At 51.2% G+C, this 20,843-nt stretch overlaps 1 protein-coding gene across 2 annotated transcripts in view; it reads left to right on the top strand.

Moving 5' to 3' along the window:
* The window catches only part of LOC308053921 (uncharacterized protein), a 36,579-nt gene extending 22,067 nt beyond the window's left edge, over positions 1-14,512 (top strand). For both annotated transcript variants that reach the window (XM_080365834.1, XM_080365835.1), the window contains one exon: positions 1,305-14,512. In XM_080365834.1, the coding sequence (XP_080221960.1) occupies positions 1,305-1,807 (503 nt within the window). In that variant the 3' untranslated portion in view covers positions 1,808-14,512. The remainder of the gene's footprint in view (positions 1-1,304) is intronic.
* The last annotated feature ends 6,331 nt before the right edge of the window (positions 14,513-20,843 follow it).

Raw genomic sequence — 20,843 nt, 5'->3', positions numbered from 1 at the left:
CAGCAGATGGGAGGCACTACTCAGGTTAAAGCTGCACACAGGGTTTTTTTAAAGCGGAGCTTTTTTGAGTGCTTTGAGAGGAAGCAATGAAAACCGCTGCCAGGTTGATACTGCTGCTCGGAAAAACAATTCTTGTTATTGTGAGGGGAAGAAAGTCACTGGCCAAAAAAACCAGCCGTGCAAATGAAAACAATGACAAGAAACAGCCCCTTGTCCCAAAGCCTCCAAAGAGCAGGAAGGCCCATGTTTCTACCAAAGATATTTAGAAAAACAAGAACTTTAAGGGGGAAGGAAAAAGAAAACCAATACAAAACAACTTTCAAAACAAATCTCTGCTAAACAACATTTTGAGAACAACTCTGCCAGATGTGCAGGGTCTGGCCCTAGGCAGGCACAGACCTGAACCCACCAGGTGGTCTCAGCCCACTGTGGACACCTCGGCTGTCCCACCACTGAGCCTGTCACATCCCACGGTAATTCCAGAGCCCCACGAGCCCATCTTCAGCTTCCTCCACAACCCTTGGGTGATGAGAGCAGTGTGGTAGCCACTGTTGGTGGGACAGCACCAGAGGTGATGGCATGGCTTGGCTGCCACCAGCAGTCAGGAGGGATGTGCGGGAAGGGTCTGCTGGGCTGGGTCAAGACCCCTCTCACCTTCTCACCCGTGCAAGGCATGGGCATTAGTGAACACTCCCCAGGGTTTGGCTTTAAATGCATTTGCTGCTCTTTGCAGACCTGGGGAGGGGAGCAGGGGCACCTCTGCTAAATGCCTTTTTAGCTGCTCCCATGAACTTTTCTCCCTGCTTTTCCCTGGCAGCTGGTAATTGAAACACAGCGGCTGTTTCCCATGCAGAGTCACTGCTTGTTTTCCACTGTTGTTAACAAACAAAAGCATGTGCAAGCCCTGCCCGAGGTCTTGCGGGAGGCTGTGTGATTTCTTCTTCTATTTCAGGGCCCCTTGCATCTCAGGTTTCTGGTTTGGACCACTCCCATGCTGAGCATCCCTCAGCACCACTGCAGACAAAACCACAGACCACAGGAAGCCCATAACCTTTCCAGGACCCCACAAGCCCACCTGGGGCTGGCCCCAGGGCCTGGGGAAGGGCTCACCAGAGTGGTGGCTGGGCTTTGCTTGCCCAGCTGGCCACCCCACAGGGACCCAGTTGTACGTGCCCTGTGCCCAACGGAGACGAGCTACCTGCCCCCCAGCGTGGCTGCACCCCAGCCTGGCTCGAGATGCAGCCTGTCACCAGGGGCTGTGCAAGCTCCAACTCCTCACGCAGCTCTCTGCTTTCCTTCCCCAGCCCACGGCAACCCAGAGGAGCCGGAGCAGAGCCATGAGACGAGGCAGGACCCAGCTGACCCCAGCAGTGGGGATGACTTTGCAACCTCCGGCATGAGCAGCTGCAACGAGTCCAACCTGACTCCTGCCACAGATGAGACTCTCCTAGGCAAAGACCCCCAGTCAGAGGTGAGGGACCCCAGCCCCACCGACTCCTTGCCATGGCCAGAAGCCCCTGAGGAGTGCCCAGCCCGCCCCAACACCCTGGACTTCTCCAAGTCCATGAAGAAGCTGGAGGAGGTGAAGCAGATGGGGCAGAGGAGAAACAGCGACCACACAGCAGTGAAGGAGAACGGGGTGGAGGTCAGTCCTGTGGCTGCAGCAGCGGTGAGCGAGGAGAGACGGGCGCTGGAGTCTGAGCTGGGGAAATGCATCGAGGAATTCCGTAAGATCAAGATCCCTGTTGCCTTTCCCAACAAGAAGCGGCAGTGGCAAAGCGAGCTGCTGAAGAAATACCAGCTATGAGAGGAGACCTTGTCTCCTGTTCTGGAGAAGGATGTCCTGGGTACGTTGAGTGTCTCCACCAACATCCCCTGGGTAGCAGGTGGTAAAGGCTGTCCATGCTCCCAAAATGAGGAAGCGTAGGTTGCCCATTAAGCCCATCCAGAAGTCAAAAGGGTTACAAGCCTGTACCCACAACAGTGTGCTCCTTGCCGTGGCCATCCGGAGGGACGTATGATATCCCAAGTGGCACAAGCATATATGGAGGGTCATAGAGAAAAAGGAGGAGGTCCAGGGTGAATGTACAGGGCCAAAGCTACCACCCAGCAGAAGTTCCCACATGTAATGAGAATGAATTTTCCTGGCATTTCAAATAATAAAATATAGTTTGTGTCAAAAATTAACTCCAGTCTCCTCACCTCTTTCTTTGGTACAGATGTTTGAACGTAGTCGTTCAAAACTCTACAAGTGGTTTAGACATTCAATTTTCCTGAAATTAATGGAATTTTTATATCCGAGTCCCATACATTCTCCATCTGTAATGTTTGCAAGTGGATTCAGCAAAACCTTCTTTTCATGAGAGGTCATGATGTTTTGCAGATATGTTCCTTTTCTTACACGAACCCTTGAACACTGCCCAACCTTGCGTTTGGGCCTCCAGCCAGAAATGAGCCAGTGAGAGGGAGGGTGCTGCCCTGCCCCGGGCTGAGCAGGCTGACATCGCCTCTGATGACCAAGGAGCCCCACCTTGCAAGGACAATGGGAGCAGCTCAGGTGGATGGGGCTCCTCCACAGGATGGGTGACCCTCTGGGTGTGCGCCCGTGCGTCAGGATCAGAGGACAGTGTGGGAAGGTGACTTTGGGGTGGGGGCATGTTACGGACCACCCCATCAATGGGAGGAAAGGCACAAAGCCTTTAACTTGAGGAAGCCTCTGAGTGACAAACTCTGCTCTCATGGGAGACTTCAACCTCCCTGATACCTGCTGGAAGGACAATGGGTCAGGATACAAGTAGTCCCAGAGATTTCTGGGGAGTTTTGTAGAGAACTTTGTAATAGAGGTGCTGGATAGGCCAGCTGGGGGATGCACAGCTGGATAGTCGAGAAGACCTAGTTGGGGCTGTGATAGTCAAGGGAAGCTTTGGTCCCAGCAACCAGAAACAGTGGTTTTCAAGGTCCTGGGAGGAGCAAGGAAGGTGAGTAGCAGAGTACAGACCTGGGCTGATCTGAGCTGTGACACTTGAGTCAGTCTGTTCCCTGTCGCCCATGGGAGCCCCATGAGACAGTCCCCCGGGTCCTGCATCTCACCACCCCCAGCAACTGCCTCATCCTCCAGCAAGTCAGAGAAGTCCATTGCTCTGCAAACAGCAACTTTCCTCACCCCCAGTGTCTGTCCGTGGCCCCTGGGATGATTCAGGGAAACCCCTGCACATTGCAAAGAAACCGCGCTGTGCTCTGACTGTGATCTCCAAGCGGCTCCTCAGGTGACAGATAATCCTTTTTCAGATTAAATAAAAATGAATTAAATGAAAAACCCGACGAGTGTTTGCTGTGGGGTGAGGCTCTGCCAGCAGCAAGGAATTGCTTGGCCTCTTGGGGAGTGGATGGAGAGACTGGATCCGCATTCTTCTTCCTTTTATATGCAGCCACACTAGGAAAGTGTTTGCAAGAATGCAGAGAGCTGGAGCAGTGAGAGATAACCCCTGGGCAGAGCTGGCAGCCAGCAAAAGGCTCCATAAAGGGTGGCAGGAACAACATCATCCCCTGCACAGGACCTTCAGTTCCCAGGAGGCAGGCGTACATGGAACTTACAAGAGTAAAAGTGTCATGGGAGGGGGCTTAGGCAGGGGCCACCGGATCTGGAGCTTGTCCATGGTTGCACTGGAGGCACTTCAGTAGAAAGGGCTGCGGAAAGCATTGCTGGTGCTAGAACCAGCTGCCAAACATCCCTGCAGTGGATCTGGCAGTTGGAACCAGCCCCATCTGTCTGCTTTCCCCAGGATCTGTGCCTTCAGGATCACAGCTTCTCCCACCCTAAGACATGCTCCAGCCAGGCTCTCCTATCAGCTTTGATCAGCCTCCAGCTACAAGAAGTGCCAGCCCTGCTCTAAAACCAATTCCTTGGTGTCAGGGTCAGTCGGGGTTTTGGGTGGGAAGCAGAGGTTTGCTTCTGGCAGAAGCCCTTTGAGGTCCTTCTGCATCCTTCCTGGAGCTCTCTGCTGGCACCCATCGTGCCTGCAGGTCACCGCTCCGATGGCAAACGCTAAGCAGCAAAAGAATTTGCCCGTCTGAGAGCCAGCCAGCTCTGCACGCACACAAGAGATAAATGAACTGCTTTTAAGCTGGGCGCCAGCCAACACAAACGACCTTTGGAGAGGAGCTGTGGCGCGGTTCGTCGGGCTGTGGCGCAACAGGGGCCATGCCTGGTAAACAGCCATGAAGAACCACCAGCACTGCTCGAAGTGCGGGGAGGGAAAGGCTGTGTCCTCAGCCCCGAGGTGGGATTTGCCTTTCAGGGAAATTGGGGGTTAAAAGTGTTTGGGGACCTCCAGGTTTGCGCGTGGTGACTGGGTACCATCCTGAGAGTTTTCTGCTTATGGCACGGAGTGAGATGGGACGTCTGGGGATGCAGCAGAGGATAAACCCCAGCCTGGCATGAGGATGCACTTGGGGGTGAAGAGTGGGTCACACCAGGAAAACGAGCTGTTTCCCGACTGTTTTGCTCTGCCTGTTTTCAAAAATCACACCTGGAGCATTTTCACCCCTAATTAGAGATTATTGTCCTGGGTATTGTGTAACCAGCCAGACCAGGGCTTTCAAGATACATTTTATATAACAGACTCTATTTTTAACTTAATCTGCAATTAATTAGAAATGGGAGTTTACATTTTCACAATTACCTTCCGTCCCAAAGGTCTCAGGAAACTGCCTGCACCCCACCGTGTCCATCCCCTACACCTACCCCAGGAAAAAAAAGGGTTCATCAGCAGCTACACAGATGATGAGGAGCTCTGAGGTATCAGCGACTAGAGGTACCTCTCATCCATGCGTGGATACACACATGTACTCAGAAACACGCATGTTCCTGATACACGCAGAACAACAAAGAAATGGTTAACACTGATGGTTTCTAGGTTATAACTTCACAGTGGAAATTTCCTTGACCTTCCTCTGCCCTGGGAGTTTCCTTGCATCTTTGTCCTGTCGCATAGACCACTGGAAAAGATGGGAGGTCGCTGATGTGCTCTTTAGCTCATCATTCTCCCCCCTTCCCTGGGAAAGCTGCCACTCACGGGCATGCACTCGGAAAGGACCTGTCACACTTTAAGTCTGCTGTAGCAGCAAAGGTGTCAACCAGCAATAGCTTTCTATATTTTGCATATCACACTAATTCTACCCAAGTAAAGCTGAAATATGAGAAGGAATTAGGAGGGAAAAATTGTTTATACAGGAGTGCCAGAGAATAACAAAAATCCAATGCGTTTAAGGAGCCAGTGTAAAGTGTATGGAACAGTTAATTATTAATAGCATCATTAAATTCTTGGGCTAAACAATTAGATCCAGCAAGCAGTTCCTTCAGAGGAGGCATCAGCAATCAAACTATGAAATGCCAATTTACATTCCCTCCCCCACCCCAATTGTTTTGCAGTTCTCAGCTGGGAATGTGTTTTTGATACAAAAACGGCTGAGGGCTTTTAAGGGAAAACCTATTGCAAGCTGCCAGGGAACAAAAACACCGCAGTCTTTGGCAATTTTCACATTGCACCTCATTGAATAACATTAAATGGCTGTCCACCCAGGAGCTGGGTGCTCCAGCCCAGCTTTGATCCTCTCCACATCCCCAAGGATGGACCAAGGTGTTGACAAATTACTGGGAGGACACCCTGCCACACGGCTGCTCTGAGCTGTGGTCAGGATCCTTATCACTCCATTGGTTCTGTGCTGGGAAGGCAGAAGCTTGAGCCTCAAACCAACCTCAGAAATGCTCCAACATGGACTTCTGGGGTAAGGTCAGTGATAAATAAATAAGATGGGTCCCCACAGCAGCAGCATCTTAAATACTATGTGTTGTAATTTATCCGTGCTCCTTTCCTAGGCTGCAATAACTCCTTCTCTGGAGTCTGGTGGGATTAGGAATGAAAAGAGTATGCTAATGCAGGCCACACAGATATCCTCGCCTCGATGTGCTTTATGCGTGTGTATGGCAGCGGGGAGCGGAGCCTCCTGCATCTTTAATGCCGGCTGCTGGCAGAGCCGCCCAGGGAAAGCAGGGCTGGGATCGCTGTGGCGTGGGACGGAACCAGGAGCTCTGAAGCACTTCTGCTCTGAGAGGGCGGCGTTGGGCTGTTGTCTGCACCCCAGCTCTGGAAAAGGAATCTGAGAGGGCTTCAGTGCCCAGGGACCATTCTCCCGTTCTGCCCAGAAATACCCTCATTCCCAAAGAGGGAGATCAGAGCTGAGTGGCACATGTCCAAAAAGATGGCTGGGGGAACCAGGGGTCATAGTGGCAGACGTGGCCGTCACTCTTCTCGGGTGGTCCCCTGCTCTCCAGCAGCAGCAGGAGCCCCTGCCTCGGGCTGGTCCCTCGCACAGGGTGCAGTGCTAGCAGGGACCAGATGGGTCCAGACCCTCTGAGCCCTGCCAGAGGTGCTTGAAATATTTATACCCGTCACACACAGGGCTCATTCAACATCATAGAGTGTTTCTAGCCAGCCAGGAACAGCTGGTAAAGTGACTCATTCCTGTCTATCCTTCAATATTTGTCCTTCTTTATTCAAAACGGTGTTCTGTTCTGTTTGATTCGAGGAAATTGTTTTAATTTATCTTCACATCCCAGGAAATTCATATTTTTTCTGTGCTCTCCTCCAAAGTCGATAGGACACAAGGCCCATTTTCCCCCAGATACTTTGGTCCTTGAACCAGCGTGAGCCATTTCAAACTCACACATGTCAGGGGCAGAGCCTGGCTCACCCCGAGCAGAACCCTGGGCACAGGGTCTGGAAATCAGGTCTTGTTTCTGCCACTGGCCTGCTGTGTGATGCTGGGAACATCAGGTGCTCGCTGTTTGTGCAGTTCTCCTCCTTGCCAGTGACTGCACATCACGGCTGCTGCCAGCTGAGAGCTGGTGAATGGGTGCCTGGCTGCTGCAAGGTCACGCAGTGCTTCTTGCCTGCAGCTGGGAACGCTGTCCCTGTCTTGGTGACAGTGCAGGAGACTCAGAGATCACTGGGACACAAGGTTGCCTCCTGCCAAGGGAATAAACATCTCAGCTTCTCCTCTCTATTTATTTTCCACAAATGCTTCGGCTTTGCTTGAGCAGCAGGAAGCCATTAATTACCCAGTGACAGTGTTCCACAAGCATCCCTTAATTGAATGCCATTATCCCTTAATTAATTAAATACCAATTAATTATCAGGAACATTGCATGACATGTAACAAATGCCATCAGCTAGTTGAGACAGAATAATTTAAAACCTGGTGAGCATGGACCAAATAATAATGATCAGGAATTGTCCAGCAAAGAAAACAATAATGATCTTGGTGTCCTTCCCCCCAGGGCAGGTTGGGATGTGCTGGTGGGGAAAGCCTCCCTCCAGACTCACATCCCTCCAGGGAATTTGGAGAGGCTTTTGCTTTTCAAGCAGGCAGAAGCCCGGGCAGGCACAGCCTCAGCTGGTGTCCTCTGGTACCACACGTGGCTTCAGAGCTGGCCCAAAATGTCCTGGTAGCTCAGGCCCCCTGCCACTGATGCTGAGTTAAAGGAACTGAAATATTTCATGGGCACACAATGGTGAAAAAAGTGGTTGCCTCACTTGGTTGTGTAGTATTTGTACCGAGCAGAATTTTCATATGCCAGAAAATGCGAAATTTTGACTTTTCTTCCCAATCTGGAACAAATAGAAATTGTGGGGGTTTTTCCCCACGAAGGAGAAACGTACCTTGCAGGACAGGTTTCTGCACACAGCAGCACTGGGGACAGCCCTGCTCCAGAGCACTCCCTGAGCACAGGGACATGGTATAAGGCGCACGGGTTGCTGCCATTTCCAGGATGAAGCCATCAGGTTATGCTCCTTGGCCCAAACCGCACAGGACAGGTCAGATCTGAGCCTTGAGCTCTGCCACCCTGTTTGTGTCTTGGGACAAGCCAACCCCAGCCACCACAGGCTGGGTCCTCTGCTCCCTTTAACAGCCGTAGATTTATGGCTGGAGCTTCTGCCTTGGCCAGGCAGGGACAAAACCTCCCCACTGCTGGCAGGCAGGCAGCCCCCACGGCATTCGCCCTGGGGACGCTGCAGATTTGCAGCCCCGCTGCTCGACGGGCAGCAACGGGACAGAGCCTGGAAGAGGGGACAAGAGACAACCCTGAGGTCTCGCAGCTCTTGGCCCTGCGGAAAGGCAGCAAAGCCGGGCACATGCCAGCTTCCCCCATCCCCAACAGCCTGGCAAGCGGGATGCTCCTGCTGCACAGCCATGCAGGAGTTAAATCCTTACGTGGCTCTGAATTGAATCCTCTGCCAGCCAAGCGGAGATAATAGCCTTTCTCAGACTAGCGCTTAATGGCCGTAAGGGAGGATTGTAAATGGATTATATTTTTATTTTAAACTAGCAGTAAAGCCAGGAACAGATCCAGAGAGGGGAAACAAAGGCACATCCATGGATGCAAAAGGCAGAAAATGCAATACCTTGCCTTCCAGAAGTAGCCCCCTGTATAAACATCTCTGTTTCTAAAGGTCACCATCAGACACCTTTCATCCGACCCAAGTGCTCGAACTCTCTCCTCCACTCTTATCTTGCAAGGAGATCTTCACTGCAGGAGTGCTTATAAACTCACTCTGCCTCCTCCTTCAAGCATCAGAAAGCTCTGCTGCCAGCAGGAAAATCAGTCCATTTCAACAAAAGGTTGGGGATGGGACTCAGGGAGAGAGCTGTTTCTAGTTTGCAGCGGTTTATCCACCTCGGAGTCCTCCTCAGGGATGCTTTCCCTGGGCAGGCTGGCATTAACCCAAAACAGTGGTGCCCTCCCAGGCTGGGCAAAGGATTTTAGCTGCATGAGCAACTTGCTTGCAGGTGACAGAGAGAACCACAAGTAAGAATTAGGTTTGGTTTAGCACAGCAGTCTTGGGAATGCCCTTCAGAAAACGTTGCAGTGAATCATTTGGCTTTGCAAAAGCAATGCAGAGGTTTTCAAGGCTGTCTCAGAAATTTAGGCATGTGTTTCACCATTTTTCACAGCAGTTGGAGTGTTCCCAGGCTTCCCAATAAGACTCATACACACCAAGGACACAATCAATTGTATGCGTTACCCAGAGAGATGGGTACAACGAGACAAGCTGCCAAGCACAGCCAGGGAATGGTGACGGGCAAACGTGGTTGCAAACACTTGTCTGACTGTACCATAATCCACTTCCCAGATCTCCTTCCCATCCCAAAGGTACCACAAAGCCACCACCGATGCTCTGCCCAGCAGTGCTACCTGAGCCACAGCCGCAGCAGGCAAGTTCTGAGGAGTCAGGAAATTTGAAACTGCTTATTTTCATTTCAAAAAAGTGGAGTATCTGATCAAAATAGTTCACTGTGCAGCCAGCAAGGAGAAAAGAAGCCTCCTCTGGTTTAACGCATACAGTGATATAATTGATATAATGATCCTAATGTTCTACCAAAGGAATGCTGCAGCCTGAGTTATGTCAAATAAACTCATTTTTTTCCTCTTCTGGAATTACTATGACATGTCTATTTTCTGAGCACTGGACGATTGAAATCGGGATCAATGAACTTCCTGGAAACTATAACTCAGAGAATCTTGTATTAAAAGGAAAAGCCCAGATTTGACCCACTGGTGGGTGACATGGGTGGGCAGCGGCTGCTGGAGCTGTGACAGAGGGTCTTCAAGAGGGTTGCTGCAAGGCAGAAGAGCTCAGTGGGATCCTGGGCTTGGCCAAAGTGGGCCAAGGAGGTGGACGGGGACAGAAGCTTCTTTCCTTTCCCATGCATGAAGTTTCCTTTGGTTTTGATGCCAGCTGTGGGCACCTTGCAGGCAGGAGAGGGAAACCCCAGCAGGAATGGGGGCCAGGGCCACCACGGGCAGCCTGCCTTCAGGAGTGATGGATGGGTTTCATAAGTAGAGAGGAAAGAGAGATACTGTCTTCTGCTTGGAAGAGACTAAATCACTTAGTTCCTATTATATTGACACCCAGAAACCCAACGGGACTTTGCCTACATAAGGAAAACTTATTATAGCCTATAACTAACCACCATTAGTTACAGGCAGCGCCAGTCTAAACACCGCAGGGAAATTAAGCTGTTTGTTTAATGCTTTTTCCATGCTCTCTTATTAGAGATAAACAGCTTTGATCTCCCGGGACTCGCCTCACCAGGCCAAGGCCAATGCTTTTATCTGTTTCTGCGGAGGGTTTTATTCTCATCTCTTATTCTTGCTGCTCTCCACTCTCACCATTTCCCCACAGAACCAGCAGCACCAGAGCGCGATGCGCTGGCGCAGCGTGGAGGCTCAGCTGGTGCTCAGCCATCCAGCCTCATCCCAAAGTTTCCGCTGAGGACGTTGCTTGTGCCAGGCCCTCGGGTGTCCCCTTCCTACCTCTGTGGGCAAAAGAGCAAAGCAGGCTCGGCCACAGACCTCATGGTTATGGACACATTGCTGAGGACCAGTGAAGATCCTGGCTCCTAGTTAAGTCACATTATTTTACTAGCTAACACTACGAAATTTCACAGCAATTATATATTACCCACAGGGAAAAAGGGGGTGGGGGGAAGTAAATTACGACGAGGAGGTGCAGTGGGACCCACTCTGCCATTTAAAATGCAGGAACAGCCACACGCTGTAGCTGCTGTGTAATTAAACAAAACCTGCTCAGTAGATGAGAAAGCATTTACTGAGCAGCTATTTGGTCCTCAGAAAAACTTGCCAAGAAGTTTTCAGCAGAAAAGGTTTCCACTGGAGAGGCAGGAAGGCACAAATATTTAAAACATCTTGCATAAATCCACTGGGAGGGAGGAAAATCAAAGCAAGTCTTCTGCCACTCCCATTCCGGGTCGCTGCTGCCAAATACAGCTTCCAACATGTAAAATCAAATCATTTTGGTTTGACGTTTTTGTTTCATTTAATTTACTTAAGTTTTATGTTGCAGTGAAATATGAAGTGCAATATTTATTGGCTAGGTATTAACATACACATAGCTTAATGCAGCATTAACATATAGATACAGTAATATATAACATAGCTGGTTTGCAACTTTTATTATGCTTCACCCTTCCTTGAGTGAACCGTCTTTACTTTATTGAAAGAAAATAGCTTGTGTTATCAAAAGGGAACAATCTGGGGGGGTTTGAGCTGGGCAGCACGCCTCCCATCCTCTTTTTCTCTGGCAAGTTCTGCCTGTGCCCTTGCCTTGGCTGGCTTCACTGCTGTTCGCGGTGCCCCGTGCCTTGGCATCGGAGCGGTCCCTCGGAAACGCCGGTGTGAGGGGGGTGCGAATATGTTTGATACTTTCCACCAAGGGGACTTTAAACATTTTCCAGACACTCCTGATTTCACCTTGGACTGTGCTCCCATTTTACAGCAGCGTAACCTGAAGTGCCAAAGGTGACCCCACACGTCCCTTCGGTGCACAGGAGCTGGGCGCTGCAGGGAGCCGCTTTGGTGCTGGACGAGCTCCTGCCACAGCTGCTGATGAGCTTTTCCAGCAGCAATGCCCAGCAGCTGGCAAACACCCCCAACCCTCTGCCAGCTTGCCTAGCACATCATCTGGCTCTTCCCAAGGGACTTGGTGTCTCCTTTGTTCCCCTGGGAAGAACTTCCCAGGTACCTTGATGCCAGCAGCACTGCGAGGCGCACGGAGCAAAGCAGAAGGAACATGAAGTCCCTGGGAGGCAGCTCTGCAGAGAAGGACCTGGGGGTCCCAGCAGGCAGCAAGTTGTCTGTGGGCCAGCAGTGTGCCCTCATGGCCAGGAAGGCCAGTGGGATCCTGGGGGGCATCAGAGGGAGCGTGGCCAGTAGGTTGAGGGAGGTCATCCTTCCGCTCTGCTATACTGGGTCCAGTTCTGGGGTCTCCAGTTCAAGAGAGACAGGGAACTGCTGGAGGGGGTCCAGCGGAGGGCTGCCAAGATGATGAGGGGAGGGAACATCTCCCTAATGAGGAAAGGCTGAGAGAGCTGGGCCTGTTCAACCTGGAGAAGACTGAGAGGGGATCTCATCAATGTCTACAAACACCTTAAGGGCAAGTGTCAGGAGGATGGGACCGGCTCTTTTCAGTGGTGCCCAGTGACAGGACAAGGGGCAACGGGCACAAACTGCAGCACAGGGAGCTCCATCTGAGTACGAGGGAAGAATGTCTTTATCTTGGGAGTGACAGAGCACTGGCACAGGCTGCCCAGAGAGGCTGTGGAGCCTCCTCTGGAGACATTCACAACCTGCCTGGATGCGATTCTGTGCAACCTGCTCTAGGAGAACCTGCTTTAGCAGGAGATTGGACTGGGTGATCTCCAGAGGTCCCTTCCAACCCCCACCACTCTGTGATTCTGTGAAGTCAAGCAGAGGCAAGAGGAGAAACCTCCTTTGGGCAGTCAGAGCCTGATGCTCTCACGGGGAGGGACAGCTGTAAAGGGACAGGGCCGAGAGGAAGAGGAGCCAAGCTGAGGACCAGTGGGAAAAAGTGGTCTGGGAGCTGCCAGCCCCCTCCCCAGCTTTAATCACCAGCAGCTGCTGCTGCAGAAGCAAAGGTGAAGCTACAGACGGTAAAGCTGGGGTCTGTGCCTGGACCGTGACAGCCAGCGGTGAGGGGGGACATGCAGCAGCACGAAACCCCTCACAGAGTCAGGGCTGGCAGCGGTGCCGGCGCTCTCCAGGCGTCCCAGAGAAAGATTTATAGCTAACATTTACTGCGCATTTCTCACATGCTGACGATGGTTCCTATAAAAGCCAGGCCCACTCTCGCTGGCAGGTATTCTGGGCACAGAGTTTAATGCACATAAAAAAGCAGATGTGTGTAGGTGGGGCCGCAGCGAGGGGCTCTGAGCAATATTTGGTACTTTTCCTCTGGTGACAAGAGCTCCTCCAGAAGTACTTCAGGTGGTTTGCTGGCCAACCTGCAAGGTTATAAGGGGGAATTGCTTTAAGCTAAGAAAACCACAGCCAAGTTGGGAAGTCATGAAGAATTTTGTTTGGGGCCAAGACAAAAGAGATTTAAAATTAAATGCGTTTTCAGGGCTGGGTGTCTGCTTGAGTGCTTGAGTCCCTTTCTGGACAACAGGCTTCTTCCAGACGCCTCCTGCCAAGGGAGGGGAGGTCACCCCACAACGAGTGTTGCAATGAGGTTCCCACACACGGGGGGCTGCCTGTTCTTCAGGGACACCCTCCTCACCCATCCATCACACACAGCTTCATAAATAACAATAGATAAATAAATAATGATAAATAATCGCCCACTGCTGGATTTATGGGAGCAAAATCCCCTTTCTATTAGGGGTCTGTCTGTAATGTCCCAGTAAAAATACCTTCCCTCCTCTGCAGAGCAGATGAACAGGGACCTGCTAAGGCAGCCCAGCACCACTTAGAGACACACATCTCCTCCCAGCACTGCTCTCACCTGACTCTGGCTGGGGCTTGGTGCTCTTACGGCCACTGTCCGCCCCAGCTATGGCCCGTGCGCTTGCCCCCAGGTTCTTGGAAGAAGAAAGGTGAGTGAGAAGCAGCAAAGCCTTTGGGTTTGTCCCTCCAGGTGTCTCCGTGCAGCCCCAGCAGTGGTCATTAGAGCTTGGAAGGTGGGGAGGGAGGTCTTAAAAATTTATTGTGCATTTTCTTCACTGAGCATCCAGGAGAAAGGCAGGATCTTGTAAATCTCAGCAGACCAGCCTGCCTGTGAAATCAGATTAAAAAGGCAGAGCCCAGGGAGGGAGGGAGGAGGTAGCAGGTATGTGCAGAGGGGTTGGCGGCGGTTGTACGGCAACCCAGACCCTCTTGCCTGACTTGTTTCATGAATCCATCAAATACTGTGAAATCAAACAATTCCCCCTTGAAAGCAAGTTAAAAAAAAAAAAAAAGGGAACCTATCAATCCAAAGAGCATTGTCCCTTTAACATTTTAACAACCGGCCCAGAGAAGCACAGCGTGTGGGAGGTATTAAATGTCTCCCCTGTTAATAAAGAGTATTTAAGGGAATACTTTTATTGCCGGGTGACATTTTGGTATTGAGTACAATGGGTGGCTGCCACTGAACATCACTTTTTCCCCTTTTTTTTGCATAGCAAATGTTAACTTGATTTTCTCAACTAAGTTACTGGGATCAAGGGACAATTCAAGGACTACAGAGAAAACCCATCTTGGGGGGTGGGGAGCTGGCCTAGTTTCTTCTCTTCTGTCAGAGGAGTGGCACTGTAGGGTGTTTCAGCAGCAGGACTGGGGTAGCTAAGATGTAGACCAGGACACGAGATCTCACTGAGCACCTGACACCCCAATCCTCACACTACTCACCTGTACACCTTCAGCTTGATGCTAGATACTCCTCCAGAACCCCTAAACAAAAAGAAAAAACAAAAGATGTTTAACTCCTTATGGTCAGCAAGGTTTCCAGGCTTTGGATGGGTCAGACATCGGCAGGCTGAACGTCCTACAGCCCAGAGCACAGTCAGGTTGTGGTGGGTTGACCTTGGCTGGACGCTGGGTGCCCACCCAGCTGCTCTGTCACCCCTCCTCAGCTGGGCAGGGGAGAGAACATACAACGAAAGGCTCCTGGGTCTAAGTAAGGGCAGGGACATCACCCAGCAGCTACCGCCATGGGCAAAACAGACTCGACTTGGGGAAAATTAATTTAATTTATTATCAATTAAATCATAGTAGGATAGTAGGATAATGAGAAATAAAACCAAATCTTAAAAACGTCTTCCTCACACCCCTCCCTTCTTCCCAGGCTCAACTTCACTCCCGGTTTCCCTCCCTCCTCCCCCCAGCAGTGCAGGGGCTGGGGAATGGGTCTGGGGTCCGTCCATCACACGCTGGCTCTGCCGCTGCTTCCTCCTCACAGCCTGCCCTGCCCCAGCCGGGGTCCCCCCACGGCAGACAGCCCCCCACGAACTGCTCCGACCCGATTCCTTCCCAGGGGCCGCAGGTCTCCCCACACTGCCCCAGCCTGGGTCCCCCCACGGGTGCAGCCCCCCAGGCCCAGCCGGCACCAGGGGGTCCCCAGCCCTGCCCCCCCCCCCCTCCTGCCAGGAGCTGCCCCAGCGCCGCTGCCCGCGGGTCACAGCCCCCTGCGGGCACCCCCTGCCCCGGGGGGGCTCCCGGGCTGCGGGGGGGGGTGCTCCCCCGGGGGCTGCGGGCACAGCCTGCCCCGCCGGGGCTGCCCACGGGCTGTGGGGGGTCTCTGCTCCGTGCCTGGAGCCCCCCTGCCCTCCCCTGCCCCGGGTGCTGCAGCGCTGCTGCTCTCGCATGGCCTCGCTCCTCTCTCCAGCTGCTGTTTTTTCCAGCAGTTTTTTCCCCTCTTCTTGAATCCGTTATCCCAGAGGCTCCCACCGTCATCCCAGAGGCTCCCACCGTCACTGATGGGCTCAGCCTCGGCCGGTGACGGGTCCCTCTTGCAGCCGGCTGCGTGGGCTCCGTCGGACATAGACCTCATCTAGGCTGAAAGGCAGCCCACCGCAGTGATGTGCCTGTCACTGGCATCTTGGGGAGGTGGTTGCCCCTTCGACCCTTCCTCTGGGGAAGAAGAGCCCCTTAAGGCCAGCCCACAAGCCATGAACCGGAGCTCTCAGTCCCCTCCAACACTGGAAGCAGCCCTGGCCCCAGAGATGGAGGGACACGACCTGCCTCAAAACCTTACTACAGACAGAAGCTGTGCTGAAATGGGTGTCCTGGCATGACAGCTTGGTCCTTGCAGGTAACAGGGGTATGAGCAGAAACAACAGTACCTCCTGTGCCAGTGCACGTTTGGGCTCAAATATCTCTGGGGTCATTGAGTGGATTTTCCAGGCAGAGGATTACAGCAGTCAGATGGATTTGGGGTTTTATCTTCTCTGCACATTTTCTCCTTGGCACTCCTTGTCACATATTTTCAAACACTGTTCTTTGAAAGCACTACGAAGTGAGAGATGCAGAAAAAGAAAGAGTCTGAGATGTAAAGACTGACTATCAATCTGAGGAGCGAAGAGAGCAGATGCTCACCCCAGGGCTCTCGGCATCCTGACAGAAGCTAATGGTGGCCCTTGATTTACTGAAGCAGCCGTGGCCAGCTGAAGCAGGGGAGATGTGAACTCAGCTCTGCTGGCAACCAACGCCTCAGATTCAAGAGATGGTTTATGGACTCACCTCCCAGCAGCCAGCCATGGTGCAACTGTCCAGAAGAGGGATGCACATGTAAATAAAGCAGATGGTAGGAAAAGCTCTACAGAATTCAAGCCTGCATCAGCAGAGATGGGTTTGGTGATCTGGAAAGGCTCCTTCACTTCTGCCGGCTGGCCCTCATGCCAGATCTCAAGCCAGGACAGGATGTGCTGGTAGGGAAGCAGGTCACAGACCACAAGTATATCAACTTCTTGTTTGCTGAAAACAAATATATCTTTCTTACAAGTAAATATTGGCCATGGTTTTGCCTCAATCAATATTTACTTTGTGGGTCAGTAGATCATGATAATCACTTAAGGGAAGGCAGTGTCATTCAGCTTCTGGTTCTATTGATAGTTCCTTCTTTTTTCTTGTGGGAAAAGTTCCTAGTTCCGTAAGTTGTATGGTGGTGAGTTAACAGAGCCTCAAAATCTTCCTGAAATGCTTTAAAAGGATACTCTCGAATACTAATACCCACATTTTATAAAAATGCAGGATCCATGCATATATTCTCTTGAATCTTTTTTTCTTTTCCCCCCAAGACAGATGACAATTTCTTTTGAAATTTCGTGACCAGAATGTTCTGCTTCAAGCCTAGTGTATGCTGGAGAGTGAGGGATGACGTTAGTTTCCAGAGATGAATGACTTGCAAAAAGTACTAAAGAGATCACACTGATAATTTAGACCTATACACAGTGTTTGCTTTTAGTCACTTAAAGTGATACAAGGCTTTATTATAATGTTATTTATTAAGAATAGCAGGATTTATTCTTGTTTGTACCTCTGATTTCCGTTTTCAATCACTTGGGCACAAGCCTGGAGTCACTCCTTTGGCTTCAATCTCCAGCTGTACACAGATGTCAATGGGAGAAGATTCCATAAAGTAACTCGGTCCTCGTGGCAACCTCCCAAGGTGACAGCTCGCCTCACCATCCAGAGAAACCAAAATGCAGAAAAAAGCACTAAAGAACTGCCAGCTTGGCATGAAACCTCAGACCAGGAGTCAAGCGTTTCCTGAAACCCACCAAGCTCTGTATTAGCCTTGAAACCACTGCACTCAAAGATGGGTAGGAAGATGAAATTTCCGTCTCCTGGGAAATTATGATATTTTTATTTGTTTGGTTGTTTTTTTGTAAGACAAAACAGGAAAACGTTTTTGCAAAACAAACTCTGAACCTCTTTGGAAAAACCTTGAAATGGAGACTCTCTGACCTGGAGTCCTGAACAAAGACTGTGCTACAAGAAACCCCGAGTGTGCCAGGGAGATAGTCGGGAGCCAAAAGTCCTGGGTCTGCTTTCAGCTTTCTGGTGGGAAGATGCAATGGCAAAGGGACAGAGCAGATGGTGGAAGCAGGAACAAAAGAGGAGCCCCACAGAGAAACCTTTGGGCAGACGGGAAAAAGACACAGAGGGGGTTTTGTAGGAGAAGAGCTGGGTTTTTTCTGCAGGAGTGACCCAGACAGAACAAAAGCTGATCAGGGTGGGGACAAACGAGCTGCAGGAGGACCAATGTGGACATTCTCGGCAGATACAATCGCAGGCTCCCACTGCTGGCAAACGGGCACCTGGGGGAGCAGAGCTGGGCAGGAGGAGTACCTGGAGAGGACAGATCACTGCTGGGGGGGCAGTCTGGACCGTACCAGTACCTAGAGCAGCGAGGCCAGCACACAGCAAGAATTTAGATTGAAAAACCAAGGCTCCCACCACTCAAGAGGTCTTGGGCAAAGCTGTAGCGTGGGAAGGACATAGTGCTGTGCCAGGCAAGGGGGATGTTCAGCTCAGCTGGAAACTTCATCAGGAGAGATATAATTCCTCCCATTAAACTACCTTTATCAACCCGGTCCATAGGTGCCCTTCAGCAACGCTCACGCAGAGCAGGCAAACATCAGTGTCATTAATCTGCACAAACCACACATGGGAAATCATTCACTGCAAATACGACTGATCTCTCTCGTGTGCGTTGGAAACTGCTCAGGTTTGTAACACTGAGGACAGTCAGTGGAAGGTCCTGCACAGATGCTGGGGAATATTGGGGGTCCAGCAGACAGGACCAGCCTCCCTGCAGGGGAGATGGGAGGTGATGGGACACTCATTTTGAGAGGATGGGTAGGAACAATGGGTAACAAATGGACCTGGCTGAGAAGAGAGTTCAGGCTGTTTCCCATATGGAAAAGGCTATGGGGGTATAGGCTGGAGCGGATGAAGCTGTTCAACTCAGGAAAGCATCAAGCAAGCGGCATCAGGAGCCCACACCCAGCACGGTGCTGGATCCTGCCTGCCCCTGTCACGCACACAGCTTCTTGTGGGCAGCAGGCTGAGATCATGGGCCAGAAACATCTTCCTCTCCTCTCCTCTCCTCCCCCCTCCATTAGATCAGTATCTGCAAAGAGATGGGCAAGCAGAGATGAGGGAATGATGCAGGAGAGAGAATTTCAAGCTAGCATCCTGCACAAGCACAGCAGTTTTTATCAGGGAGGGGCATTAAACACCACCTGCTCTGCCCCTCTTTAGCACCCTGAGGTGCTACAGCCACAGCAAGGCACACAGCCCTGCTAACAACACTTCTGAGACAGGCACGGTGGGCTGGTGTGCAAGATATCTGGGGAGCAAGGGCCCTGCTGCTTATCATGTAGGCAACTGGAGGTAAGGCTTGTGGCTCCCCTGGGACCCTTTCAGCTCAGTGTTTTGGACACGATTTAACTCTTTGCTGCATGTGAGCAAGCTAGCAGATCCCAGGCGATGCTCAGCACAGCACTGCAGCACGGAATAATACACACAGAGCTAGAAGCCCCATGCAACACTAGCAAAACTAATGAGGAGGAACATTAAAAAGAAAAAAAAAATGCTGAGGAAACAACACCATTGTTGGGGCTGGGTCTGTCAGAGAGGCTTGCTGCTCTCTTTTCATGTTTCCACTGACTCCCTGGAGACCTCGTGATGAAGGAGGCACAGAGAAAAGCTAGCAAATGAGACGCAAGCGTTCACAAACCAGAAGCGTCTCATGTTTTTATAGTATTTCTTCTGACCGCAGAGGAATGCCTTTGAAACCAAAACCTCCGGAAAAGGCAGCACTTTGGAAATTGTTTTGATACTATGTTTTTGAACTTGAGCATTCATGCTAATTGATGCCCCACTGAGTGGTTGCAGCATGGAGCACAGGGTGGTGGAAGGTCCTGTCTGGCCTTTTAGATACCGACCACAACCCTTGGGCGAAAGGGCAATGAGGTGTGGGTGTCTTTGGGCAAATGATTGCTTAACTGGTGATCTCAGCCTCAAATAAAAAGGATACATGTAATCAAAGGAGACAGGTCCCTACTTTAGCTACGACCAGGAGCAGCAGGGAAAAACACAAAAGGAAAAGAGCAGTGCAACTCTTCACCAGATTAATACAAGCAAACAGAAACGAGCAGTCTCCCACCTTGCAGCAACGCAACAGGATCCATGAGACACCGTGCTCAGACAAATTGCCCCCCCCCCCGGCCCTCCAGCCAAGCTTCACTGGGGAAATACAGGGCTCGGTGCAGGTGGAGGTGTAAGCAGGGCTTGGCCCCCAAAGACCTGAGCAGGGCAAAGTACAGGACCATGACCTTCAGATGGGCTGGGGATTTCCAGAGCTGCATGTTTAGGGGCCCAGCCTGGGGTACTTAGGGATGCTTGATTTTCAGAAAACATAAAGACCCTGCTTTCTGGTGAACAAAACAAAAGCTTGTGTGAAGACTCTTTATAAAAGCCATTGTGCATCACCCAGATGCTGCTGTGCCCAGGCTCTGGACAACACCTTGACCCCCAAGAAACCAGCGCACTCGCTAAGACACAAACCCTTCCAACTTTCACCATGGGAGCTGCGAAGGATGCTGGCACCCCCACCAAACGGGCTGTGCTGACCCAGGACATGTGCTGCTGCTTGGCCATGCTCACCAGGGACTTCCCGCTCCCCATGCATTTTCTTCCAGGAACAAAACGACCAGCAGCCAGGGAAAAAAAACAAATGGCTGACGCTTTGCAATCCTAGCTTCCTAAATAGTGTATGAAGAAAAGAAAGGCTTTCACGGCACATTTCTTCTGTCAGTTTAATCCAGCTGCTCCTGAAGATATAAATAGCACCTGCACATTCCCCCACTCCCTCCCACCCAGCAGGATTGGAGCTGATCCCACAGGCAGAGGCATCATGCATAGCCAGAATAAAACCAGCCTGAGCCTTTTGATTGCTGGTCCTGGCCAAACATTCACTTTCCCCTGCAAGTCTGGTCCGAGCAGCAGCTGGGGTGGGCAAAGTCACCCTGCTCCAGAGGCCCTCTAGCACCCCTTCTGCCACTTGTCACACCTACAGCATGATGGCCTCCCATCTGGTGTCACCTCTGGCCACAATATTGCATTTGTGCTCTGTGCCAGAGATGTGTGAATTTTAGTGACGTTTCTTGGAAAAATCCATTTCTGGACAAAACAAGCAATTATTGCCAAATAACAGCAAGACCTCAGGATTCATTGAAGCAAACAATATCTTGAAAAATCAAGCACTGATTGTGTTTTGAAAGAGCTCTAGCCACAGACAACCAGATCTCCTTGGACTGGACCCAAGTCAGACCTTCAACATCCCATGGCAAGGGCTACAGTGAGAGGTGCAGGGGTCCTGGAGGCTAATATTTGGGTTTGGTACAGTAGAAGTCACATACTTCAGGCACTTGCAGGCATGAGCAGAAGGACCAGAGGCACTGCTGTGATGTCTCTT

The sequence above is a fragment of the Falco punctatus genome, assembly GCF_963210335.1.
Source record: "Falco punctatus genome assembly, chromosome: 15".
NCBI classification, from domain to species: Eukaryota; Metazoa; Chordata; class Aves; order Falconiformes; family Falconidae; genus Falco; species Falco punctatus.
Note: the sequence above shows the minus strand (reverse complement) of the source record. Positions and strands in the feature narration are given on the sequence as shown.